General features: G+C 40.7%; 1 protein-coding gene across 3 annotated transcripts in view; it reads right to left on the reverse strand.

The window, feature by feature from the left end:
* Positions 1-11,358, reverse strand: part of UNC80 (unc-80 homolog, NALCN channel complex subunit) — a 247,081-nt gene extending 235,723 nt beyond the window's left edge. For all 3 annotated transcript variants that reach the window (XM_060015561.1, XM_060015559.1, XM_060015560.1), the window contains exons 1-4: positions 11,232-11,358; positions 10,233-10,281; positions 7,392-7,548; positions 6,155-6,456 (exon numbers count right to left, since the gene is read on the reverse strand). In XM_060015561.1, the coding sequence (XP_059871544.1) occupies positions 6,155-6,456; positions 7,392-7,548; positions 10,233-10,281; positions 11,232-11,323 (600 nt within the window). In that variant the 5' untranslated portion in view covers positions 11,324-11,358. The remainder of the gene's footprint in view (positions 1-6,154; positions 6,457-7,391; positions 7,549-10,232; positions 10,282-11,231) is intronic.
* Between the last annotated feature and the right edge of the window lie 1,683 nt (positions 11,359-13,041).

Genomic DNA, 13,041 nt, shown 5'->3' on the forward strand with positions numbered 1-13,041 from the left:
AAAGCAACCCCTTTCCCTTGAAATGGACATGGGGAAGTCTGCATGGTATCATGTGTGATCCAGCAATCAGGGAATTCACCATGTGCAAAGTATATCAGATTTGTCTCCAGAAATGCAGAATGCTAAATCACAATTGATCTGGTTTTGACAATTTCTTAGTTTCAGAGATTGGTCCTTTTCCACATTTCTTCTAAGTAATCTTGGCACAAATAAAACTCCAATGGACATTGCAGCAGGAAGTGGGCTCTCTTAAACTGACATCCTGGCCTTTAACCTCTGCTCTATCCACTCAGTGACAGTTACTGTCATCATTTTGTTTTGTTTGATATACCCCCAACTAGACTGTATATTTCTTGAAGACAAGTTGAGATCTCCTTCTGGGCACTTTTCCTTGAACATCAATACATAATTGTTGATTGAACATCAATACATAATTGTTGATTAATTGAGCATGTTACAGTCTCCAAATAACACCAAATAAATCTGATCATTCTTTAGACCTGAACACCTGCAGAATGGATGGCCAGTTCTTATGTTGATATGCTCCTTTGTAAGTCCTCTTAAGTTGGCTGAATGTATAAACTCTGGGTCACTAATTCCTCTTATAGAATTCCCTTTCATGGGTCACCCAGTGTGATATATACACATAAGCACACATGAACAGAAACTCTGTAGTTGGAGAAGGTACTCTATCATTCAAACAGCTGTGGGGTGGGTGGTCTAGAAAGGTTGAGAAAAACCAGAAGGTGTAAAAATTCAAAGAATCAACATTTCCACAATGTTGCTTGCAATGAAAGCCTGTTTTTAGAATTGCTGACATGAAGCAATTCTAAATGTGTTTACTAGTAGCTTAGAGACATCTACTTAAACAACTATTATTTTAAATTCTGTTTTAAAGTTGTTTACTTCAGACATACGAATTTTATAAAAATCTCCTTGAGGGCTTGGATTTTGTTTTATCCCCTGCCATTTCTCCAGCACTCTGAACAGTGCCTCGCATGTAGTAGGCACTCAATAAATATTTATGGAAGGAATAAGTGATTAGGATCAAATCAAGAAAATGTTGGCAGCACAGTTAAAGTAGATTCCTTAGTTGTAACAAATGTTCATCATTTAATAACATATTTGACAGAATTTTCAGATTATTGATTTCATATAAAATATTTGAGCTAGTTATAAAGTAAAAGCATAAAAATGCATTGAATTATACACTGTCTTACAAAAGGATGAGTCACTTAGATTATTTGCTAATTAGTAAACTAATTCATTCAATAAATATCAATTAAATGCCTACAAAACACAGACACTACATTAGCTACCCATGATACAATGATAATTCCTATTCTCAAACCATCTGGAATCTAGTAGAAGAGATGGACAGATAAAGAGATAATGATAATAAGAAGCTAAAAATAATTTTTAAAAATATGTCTAATATATTATAGAGATAGAGAAGGAGGGAGGATAGATCTTGAATGAAGTCATAAATGATGAGTAAGAATTTTCTAGGCAGAAGGGTAGGGTAGGAGGGTATTCCAGGTGACATGACCAGCATAAAATAGGCCTGGAACAAAGCATGTTATGTTCTTAGGGAGACTCCAAGCATTCGGAGCTCATAGTCAGGAGAGGTAACCACGCAGGTCATGGAGGTCCCAGTTACCACACTGGAGAGCTAGAGTTTCATCCTCTGTATAATGAGAAATCAACAAATTACTTTAAGTATGTTAGTGATATGTTCAGATATGCATTTTAGAGAGATCACTTTGGTGTTGAGGTTGGATTTTATGAGACAAGCCAGGAGACTGTAAATCCAGTTAGAAAGTGGCCCAAGTAAGAGGCCCAAGCAATGGATGATGAAATCTTGGGTTAAGGAGGATAATAGGGATGAAGAAAATTAGGTAAATTTGAGAAATATTTAAGAGACAAAATGAGTAGAACTCTGTGATTAGTGGAATGTGTAGGTAAGGATGAAGGAGTAATCAAAGGAAGCACCTAGGTTTTGAGTTTATGTGAATGGGTCCATCACCTGAAATATAGAACATCAGGACAATGGCTCACTCCAGGGGAAATCTGAAATGCCCTTAGATTATCTATCTGGAGAAGCTAGTTGACAAGTTGGTCTAGAGGTTAGGAAAGGAGACTATTTTAGACATATAAAATTAGATGACCTCAGCCTATTAGGACACAAATGGTAAATGAAGCAGGAGGGGAGGTCTGCAAAGAGAAGACAAAGTGAGAAGTGCAAAGGGTCTAGGTTGCATCTCTGGAGAACCACAATGTTAGAGGGGCAGGCAAAGAAGATACGCTCTCAAAGGAGATAGAGCAGATAGCCAGGGATGCAAGGTGAACTAGCAGAGTGTGGTGCTACCAAAGGAATAAAAAACTTCAAGAAGAAAGGATTGTAAGTTCAAATGCAGCTAAATTTTAGTGAAATGAAGACAGCAAAATAAATATTAGGTTCAATAGCTCAAGGTTGTTCATGACCTCGATGAGAAGAGTTCCAGCACAGAAACAAAAGAAACAGTATAGTTTTGTAGAAAGTCAGATGGAATTGGGTTTGAATCCCACCTCGGTTACTTAAATGAGCTTGATTATTACCTCTCTGGACCTCAGTTTCCTCTTTGGTAAAATGAAGACAAAGATATCCACCTTACTGTGGGTGTTTGTAAAAATGAGAAATGACATGTGAACACTTCTGTTACCTAATAGAGGAAAGCAAGTGGAAGGGATTGAGGAGGTGTGAAGTGGAGGCACAGGCTCATGCCTAGACTGGATTTCAGCCCTTCATGCCTCCTGCAGCACTATGTCCTATAAGAGCCTCAACATAAAACATTGTCTATGTGAGCACAGAGTGGGGACTCGAGGGAATCATGACAAGTGGGGCAGCACACGGAGCTTGAGACCACAATTTGTAGAAACAACAGGCTGGATTGTTGTCTAGTTTTACCCCAGGAGCATGCAGATCTCTGGGGCTGGGATAGAAAAGGTGGCTTTCAGTCTTGATCTGGGGCTGGAGTTCTGAAGGACAAATGCAAAGGAAGAATAGGGAGAAAAGGCTATTAAAAGTGCTGGTGAGGAGTTGACATGGGTACAGTACGGAGAAGGAAGGTAGGGCCTGATACCTGCAGGCAAATAAAAGATCTAGGTCAGTGGATCTCAATCAGGGGGCAATTCTCACCCCTCCCCACCCCTTAAGGACATCTGGCAATGTCTAGAATCATTTGTGGTTGTAACAGTTCGGAGGAAGGAGGTACTACTGGCATCTAGTGGGTAGAAGCCAGAGACGTCAGTAAATATCCTACAAAGCACAGGACAAAGAATTATCTGGCCCCAAATGCCAATGGTGCCAAGACTGAGAAACCCTGATCAAGGGATTGTTCATTCCTCACTACACTGATAGAAGCAAAGCCCTTGCTCAGAGGAAAAAAGCGTTGTGGTGAAATGTATTGACTCATTAATATTTTTTGTTCCCTATGGCATCTAGAACAATATTTCTCTCACAGCAATAATAAAATGATAAAACAATAATGCTAGTTATAATAGCCAACAGTAATTGTTACAATACCATGTATTAATCGCCGTGCAGTGTTTCATAGGCATTGTTTTACTTCCTTATAAATACTCCAATCCCAGGCCATAGGTAAAACTTGGGGACGTTGAGCCAGCTTTCCTCACTGTCTGTGTGGTCTCCCCTGAAGGAAGATCTGGCTCCCCTTCTACTAATAATTCATGTCAACAGCAATAAAATGCCAACACTAAAAACTACCATTTGTTAATGCCTTTTTGTGTGTCAGGTTGAGCACTTTAATTTGTTTAATCCTCACAATGCTCCATAAAATTATTTTTATGTTCAATTTATACTTGAGAAAACTGAGGCTTAGAGAAGTTAATTGCTCGATGTCTTTCCTACATAGAATAGGAAGCAGCAAGCACTGGATTCTAACACAGGTCTATCTCTTTCCAAATCTTGGACTCTCAACATGTTTTCAAATAAAATTATAGCCATTCCAGCCACTCCTATACTTCCACATTTTTTTTTTTTTTTTTTGCAGTACACGGGCCTCTCACTGTTGTGGCCTCTCCCGTTGCGGAGCACAGGCTCCGGACGCACAGGCTCAGTGGCCATGGCTCACGGGCCCAGCCGCTCTGCGGCATGTGGGATCTTCCCGGACCGGGGCACAAACCCGTGTTCCCTGCATCGGCAGGCGGACTCCCAACCACTGCGCCACCAGGGAAGCCCCTTCCATATTTTTCAATCCAGAGGATCTCTCTCTACAAATAGACATGTTGTAGGCTATCTTTTTTTTTTTTTTTTTAAAGGAGCTTTCTTTCTTGCCCTTTCTGTTTTGGGGACTATGTACATATGTATAATTGCTACTTTTAGCATCTGGATCAGCTTCTGATAATAACTTGGGTTTATTTAGTGACAGTCATTACATATTTATTGATTGCCTCATATATGCCAGACACTATTCTAGACACTATCAGATAGAGTTGTGACCTGGACGGCAGTGTCCCTTTGCTGGAGAACCTCTGTTCTGGTGGGGTTGATGGGCAACAAACATGTAAACAAACACATAAAATAATTTCAGGTACTGATAGGTGCTAAGAAGGAAGCAACAAAAAATGTAGAGTCATGTCCTAGTGGCACTAAAGTAACCAGGGAAATACTTTGAGTTGGTAACATTTGAGTTGTGAGTAAATTGATGGAAAGAACATGGCCATGTGAAAATCTAGGGTGGAAGGTGGCAGTAAATGTTTTAGAAGGAAAAACCAGTGCAAAGTCCTGAAAGCAAAAACAAATGTGTTGAGTTTGAGGATAAGTCTCTGGGGAGCCTGCAACTTAGTGAACAAGAGAGAGGCCAGTGAGATAGAGGGAGATGAGGCCAGGTAGCGGGGCACGAGGCAGATCCTGTAGATTCCACAGGTCAGGGGGACCGTCTCAGTTAAAGTAATGCTTTCCATTAAGTGTAACCTTTATCAAAGACTTTTAAAAATAGAAAGTGTAATGCTTTTAAAGCATCAATTTAACAACATTTAATATCTTTTGATAATTCTGATAGACAATGTGGCCAGTGCATGTGAAGCATTTTGGGGATTTACAGGTAGTTTCAATCCTAGTCCTACCAGCCATGGAACAGAGTCAATCAGATTAAGATCCTAATATTCTATTAAAGAACAGTTGAGCATATTAATTCCTTCTTATTTCTTATCAGAGCACTTAGATGGAATATTGTAATTTATTCATTCACAGAAGTAACAAATAGTTCTTGATTTCTTTCCATGTACTTGATTTTTTTCTACATACTTTCCATGCATTATGTCTTCATATATATTCACCCTGTGTTTGAATATCCACGATTTTATGCAATGGAGGATCCAAGAGGTTAAGTAATATCAACAAGATGACACAGCTAGAAAGTGGTAGCACTATGATTTAAAATAATATTGTCTCTTTCAGATCCAAGGGGTACATGTATATAATTGTATTTTAATACAATTTGTTTCCATGTAATACTATGTTTTGTACTTTATGCATTTAAAAGTATTTTGAAAAGCAATTCTTAGATTGTATACCAAAATATCAAAAAGTCCACAGTAAAAACTTCTGTTCCAGATCTTGCATTATAATAGAAGTAGCTACAACATGCTGTAGAAATACAAAGGAGATGGTGACTAAACCTACATGGGGAAGGTCAAAGGAAAAGCTTCGTGGAAATGATGACACTAAAGTTGAAGTTTGAAGAACCATGAAAGGAACAGAGGAAGGAAAGGAGGGCGGAGCAAACAGCAAGGGCATATTCAGGGAATGGTTCACAGGGCTCCCAGAACTGGATCACGAGGTGGCCAGCAGGGATCGGCAGTTGATCAGTTAAGATAGGATTTAAGCCCCAGATCACAGTTGACTCTATATGCCATGTTTAATATATTGGGTATTATCTTGGGGCAGATGGAGAACCACTAAAGACTTTTGAGTAGGACAATTGTGGTTCTGAAATAACGTTCAATAGTTTAGTATAAAAACAAAGCTCTCCATGTCTTGGCTTGCTATAAGATCATACAAAGACATGGATGCCAAATACAGAAATATCATTTGAAGCAAACCCTCATCTGACTTCTAGTTCCCCTTAGCCCTCACCAGCTTTCCGCTTACCTTGATTCTGTGTACCAGAGGAGCAAAGAGAAACACAAAGAGCTCCACAGTAGCCATGGAGTTCTGGAAGATCTTCCATCGGTTGTTTTCTTCTTCATCATTGGAGTTGTTTTGGCAAGGCTGCCCTGGAGAGCCCTGGTTTTCAACCTGGTGGATGAAAGCACTGCTGCTGCCACCCCAGCTGGAGCCTCGGTCTGTGCCCCCAAAACGCTCGCTGTTGCAGTCCTGGGGGGCCTCCAGGAGCATCCAGTGCAGGGTATGAAGGAGCTTTGTCTCAGCGACACCCAGTTTATCCTGGTGGCCTGCATGGGACAACAACACAGCTAGGTTAAGGCAAACTCTGTGACCAGAACAACGGGTGTCAACCTTGGGTGTGGGAAGAACATCCTTGCTTTGTTCTATGGCTTGATTTCCTGGGAGAAACTAGCATTTCTCTACACCCCTTACAGCCACTGCTGAAAGGGTTCCCTCTTGCTTTGGGACTTTCTAACTGGCTGCAATCCCTGCAGAATGATATGCTGACACAGGGAAAGAAACTGCATGCGTCATATCTCTTCAGTCAGATACCCACATATATTTCCAAATAAGCAGCAGAGTAGTTAAGAGTATGGGCTTTGAGGATAACAGCTACTCCATTTTAGACAGTGTGATTAGGAAAGCCCCCTCTATAAAGGTAACATTTGAGCAGAGACCCAAATGAGGGGAAGGAACTGGATGGAGAAGATCTTGGGGCAGATGGCTAGGACATAATGCCATGTGGGAAAAGCAATCTGCAAAATAATCTAAACAAGAAAAATAATATGTATGTGCATGCATGCACACATACACATAATACCACGAAGTTGGGAAAAGATCTGGAGCGGAATATGACAAACTCATGAAGGTGGTTGCTTTAGGCGTTGGGAGGACAAAGGGACAACTGTGATTAGAACTCATCTTGAACAGGTGAGAGAGAGTCTTTAGCTTCTCTATAACATTCTAATGTTTAAAAGGAGAATACATTCACACATTCTTGTAAAGTTAAGAAGTTAAAACAAAGAGAGCTAGTTCCCTCATTGGTAAAATGGAGATAACAATGACACCAACGTGAGGGAGATTTTGTCAGAATTAAATGAGAATGTGTGCCCAGTGCCTGGAAAAATAGTCAGTTATACAGGTTGTTATTGTGAGTGTTATTATGAGTCACCATGAGTGAGGACAATGGTATGTCATGAAGAAGGAATGTAGCAGCACCAACCTAGCTTGTTTCTGTTTGACAGCAGGGTTGCAGTGCAGTGCAGGACATGAGGCAAAGCAGCTTGTACCAGTTCCCATCTGGAAATGCTCTGGATGGCTTCAGAGAGGGCTGGAGAGAGGCCATGCAGCTTGTTTTCTACCAACACTCGTTCAAAGGACTGTAGATACCCAAAGAAAAAAAAAAAGTAAAATAAGAAATTAGAGATTCTGATGGGTGAAAAAATAGACAACACGGTACTGTATACCCAAAAAGATACGTATCACTAGACCAAATTCTTTAGCGTGCCTGCACATTGCATTTCATTGTATATGTTGACATGAAATGAGCCAGTGATAATTTCCTATTGTCTACCCATTTTCACGTTTTTGATCCAAAGTATATGGCTTGAATTATTACATGATTTTTATTTCCACCAAAATAAGCTCCTGTCAAAAAGAGTACAACAACACATTTAGCTGTATGAAGGTTTTGGACGTAATATTTTATAAAATGATCCTGGGTCATTGAAAGGAGCTATCACAACTGCAGACCAAGGTGAAATGTCTTTTGTGAAAGTGTGTTGAGGTGCAGAATTTATGTGAATGGGCAACAAGTGTTAAATAAGATCCAACTGTTTCAAGAGATCTGATTTTGGGGTCTCTGAGTTATTCCATGTCCCTAGCAATGATGTGGCACAGGACACTCCTTACAGAATGCCTAAAACCATAAAGATTGTTCATCTAACTGTCGAATAAAGAGAGAAAAGGAGGGGAAGAAGAAAGGAGGGAGGGAGGAGGGAATAAGCCATTTTTGCTTTGGTGGTTTATTAAATCTTCTATCCTGGCCAGGGATACTTTCAGCAAGTGAAGCACCCCACCCCCAAGCCCCAGAACAAGTTGACCTACTGAGTTGTTTTTTCTCTTTGAAGGTGGAGGAGGATATCCCTATAAGGTGTTGGGGAAAGTGCAGCTACCAAATATCAGAATAAAGTTAATAAACATTTGACTTGTATGAACAGAACCTGCTTGCTACTTGATGTCCCAAATGATCTAGAGAGCTGTGTTCTCCCCAAGTGGTCATAATACCAGTCCCAAGTGCTCAAGCTGTGTTATTGGAATTATTAGGATATCTGAAAAAAGATATGGCCTAATACAGAGATTCTCCAAAGAAAGCTATTTACCTTTGATTCAAGAAAAGAAAATACATTCACCTTCATAATGAAAGGCATGCTGAGGTTTGGCAAGGAGTTCAATCAGAGATGTAGTCTTTGGGGTTTTCTTAAAGAAACCAGATAAAGGCAGGTCCAAATACTTTAAAATTCCTCAGCCCTCAGGGATCTAAGTATTCATTAAGTAAAGGGTGAGTATGTTAGACATTAAAAGATTATAAAGAATTTATATAGTCTTGATGAATATACTTTCAGAGGATGAGTTATACATTTTATAATCTCAGGAAGCTTTAGACACTTAATGCCATTTTCTTCTTAAATGTTACTAATATAACTTTTTGTAATTTTAAACCTTGGCAATTGTTTTCTATACTTACATCACTCTCTATCTATCTGTATCTATGAATGGGACTTACTTGATATTGTGTGACAACATTAAAATGTCAGACGTATCTTTGCCAAGAACAGAAAAGTCAGGGTTATTTTAAGCTAGTATAACTGCAAGCATGATTTGAGGAAGGCGCAGAGATTTCAGGTGCCAAATTACTTTAACTTGAGCTAAGTACAACAAATCCCATTAAAAGGTCCTTATTAAAAAGTTGGTTAGATTTAAAAAAATATCTGTGACAATTTTGAAGGGCATGAAATGCAACAAAAAAAATTCTTATTTGAGCGTGTGCTGTGCACGTATGTGTGTGTATGGGGAGAGGTGTTTGACTTTCCAGTTGGCTTCCATAATAGTGTGTGGCCCTAACACATTTCAGAGCTCCTTACTAGAAGGTCATTTATCATCTATCAAGTCATTTGCAAATATCATGGCAATATCCAAATGGGTAGGTTTCCACTTTTAGGTTATAATATATGCAATGTAAAGACCTTTATGTGAGCTCCAAGTTTTAATGAAGTCTTTGAAAAGCCCATTTTAATTTTGCTTCACGTTTTTGTGTCTTCTCAATTTGTAAAAAGACAATCTGTAAGTCATGGGATTCCCTCAGAATCTCAGGACAAGTGCACTGTATTTTGCATAAATGTTAATAGCATTATTTTCATAATTATTTCATATCATCCATTTCAGGCTTGCACAAAAAATGGAAGACATAAAAGTTCAGAATTGCATATTACTTTGAGTAGGTCATAGGCTCTCATTTTATGAGCTTCCACTATATAACAGTTTTGATTTTGTTGATTAAGGATTTGACTTATTATACTTGTCCTCATTCTGTTATCTTTCCACACTCTCTTCTACTGCTCTACCCCTCCCCACTTAGGGCCTTTAGACTTGCTTTCCCTCTGCTCTGCCCTCAGCTATTTCTCCCTCCCTTCCTTCAAATCTTCGTCCAAGGGTCACGTTAGCAGGCAAACCTTATCTATCCTCTACTTCTAACATGAAACCTCCACCCTAGGGCTCCTTAATGACCTTTCTTGCTTAATTTTTCTCCATAGCGCATATCACCACCTGGCTGGCTATGTATTTTACTCATTTATGAGTGGCCTATCCCCCTCCCAGTAGAATGCAAACTCTATATTTGTTTTGATTATTGCTCTATCTCATCATCTAGAACTGTGCCTGGCACATAGTAGGTGCTCAATAATATTTGCTGAGTGAATTAATATACACAGTACAATTTAAATTCTTTCTTTCAAATTACCACACAGTATATGCAAATAGTCATTAAATGGTGAATATCACATACCACACAAGAGGCTTCATATTGCTTCCCCAGTTTAGGCCTCAAAAATGCACTGAAAAATTAATAGAAATAATCGTTTTAAACGCAAGTAAAATTATTATTAGAGCATCCTTATGACATATTTTCAACGAATAAGACATAGTGCTATGAAACAAATTTCACGCCTCCCTATGGCTTGCTAAAGGGCGGGTATTAAACAGCTGACGACATTTGCTTTTATGTGTGTGATTACATACATGAAAAAGCTGTGGATTTCTACGTTTTCTGTATCCAGTCTTATTCTGAAGACTTCTTACCTAATCGGATTCTAAATCACCAATGGTCAGAAGCGTTGCATTACTCATGTGTACCGTCATTTCAAAAACTGAAAACTGAACACAGTTTGTGGCATATGATTTTCAGAATCTAATTTCTTATCTGATAAATCTCTAAAATAATAATAATTAATAATAATAATGGAAACCTTGTTTCCTGTTTATGGAAATAGGTTTCAGGTTTTTCCAAGAAAAAAAAAATTTATTAAAAATGATTCTTCTCAGAGGCTTTAACCAGGAAGATTACACTAGCTGAATCCGAGCAAAAATGGTTAACAAGTGGGCATAGCAGACATTCAACAAACAGGAGCTGGAAAAACAACAGGTCACCGGGCTGGAATTACAGCAGGAGATGGAGGGGGAATTGGACACAGGAGCACAACCAGTCATAATTATCTTCCCTAATTCCCCGCCCCCTCTCCCTAGGCTCTCTGCCCTCTCATCCCCTAAATAATGTATATATTTATTCTACAGCTGCCAACCTGCTTGCCGTCAAACTTCACTGAAATATTTTTTAAATGCGTGTTTTTACGCGGGTGCAGAAGGCTCGATTTCCAGCCCCAGAGAGGGAGCTGCAGGCTGTGGCGCGGCCTCGGCAGCAGCGGCAGCGGCGACGACGACGACCCAGGCGGCCCCAGGAGCGCTCCCAGCCCAGGGCGGCCCACGGTGCGCCCTCTGCGCCCCTCACCTGGTTTGCCGCCACAGGAAGGTCTGGATGGGCAAGGGGATGCCGCGGCCGCTGTCTTGCTCTTGGCCCTCGGAGCTCTTCCTCTTCACCATGATGGTGGCTCCTGGGAGTTCCACTGCAGGACCCAGCGCTGGCTCCTCGCTAGCCGCCGCCGCTTCCTCCCGCTGCTCTCCCCAACTCTCATCCCCTCCTTCCCTGAGGCAGAGCAGACGCTCTCCGCCCTGATCCCCCGTCCCTCTCCCCTTCCCCAGCCCCTCCCCGCGCGTGGAACATGGCTGCGGGAGGAGGGGAGGGCTGGAGGAACCGAGGAGCGAGGACGGAGGCGCTCGGAGAAGCTGTCCGCCTCGCCGCCCCCGCGCCCTCTCCTTGCTTTCAGCACCTCCCACTGTGGACAGCGGCCCGCGCCGGACAGGGGTCCGGTTGCGCAGCAGTGGGACGGCCAAAAGGGTCCCAGCTCGGCACCGCGCAGCAGGTCCCCTGCGTGGCCTCTTTAGCCCCCAGAATTCGGCTTCCTCCCCTTGGAGCTGCACCCCAGGAGTGTCCCCTGTCCTGCTTCCCAACCTTGGCAGCTGAAGAACTGTCACGTTCCGGGGAGGAGGAGCTTTGAAGAACCGCAGAGCAGTCGCTATAACCCTGGCATCCTTCGTACCTCCGGCAAGGAGGTCAGGAGTCCACCCTCGGGATTCAGCAGAAGGAGCACTTGAAAATTATTAGAAGTCTAAACCAGGAAGGAAGCAAGTTTGGCAAAACAGAAAGCTTGTAAGTTCTCTGATGTGAGAATTTATTGTAAAAGGGTAACCACAAGAAAGTAACCATGCTTGTTTCGCCAAAGCAGAAATATTGCCAAACTAACCAGTTGTATCAGTTAATTACAACTTGAGAAAGAACATTGATATTCATGTTCATTCCATTGATATCTGCCATTTTACTTGAGTTATCACAGTCAAAGCCCTGTACTATAGTTTATAAGTAATTATTGTTAGATGTTTTATCTGGCAGTAAAACAGATAGGGGGTGGGGTCAACAGTGAAGCAGTGTGAGTAAAAAACCATTGCTGTGGATCCAAATACTTGCAAATGAACATAGTCATACACCATGTTGAGCAAAGGTATTGGTGTGATCCACAAAATGGAGAATCAGACACCCCAGGGCCTCATCTCAACAGATAGAAATATCTTCTATTAACTACATGTGTGTCTACACCATATAGAGACAACTATATGGTATGTATTGGTATTTTCAGTCACAGAAATAAATTCTTCGTTTAATTTCTTAAAGCTTTTTTTTTCCTTTTTAACCATTGGACAAAGAATCTTATAATCAGTATCAGCAGCTCTGTGAGGAGGAAAAAAGATAACAATGATGTTTTATAACATCAATGAGTAAGTTCATTTCTTAGAATTATGTGATGGTCATTTTTTTTCAGTTATTCATAGATACTTTCCATTGCTTAAGATTATAAATATCTAGGGCTAGGACATACAAAGGAAACTTAGAGACAGTCCACTCCTATTTCCAAATTGTACTGATAAGGGTGATGAGGCCTAGGGTTATGAAGTGACTTCCTAGCTGGTTAATGGTTAGGACCCAAAGGAGAAGCAAGTCCTTAGGATTCTCATCACAGAGCTCTTTTCTTTTATAGGCTATATGGTAAATAGGTTTTCTCTCTCATGCCAACTCAGATCAATTGGTAGGCCTGGCTGTTGAGAAAGACTGTGGAGATAAGGCCCAGGTACTTCAAGAAAAGACTGCTGTTATTAATTAGTGCTGTCTGCTATGTGAACAGCATAGGGGAAATTACACACATTTG

This window comes from Delphinus delphis, chromosome 7 (genome assembly GCF_949987515.2).
Source record: "Delphinus delphis chromosome 7, mDelDel1.2, whole genome shotgun sequence".
Lineage (NCBI taxonomy): Eukaryota > Metazoa > Chordata > Mammalia > Artiodactyla > Delphinidae > Delphinus > Delphinus delphis.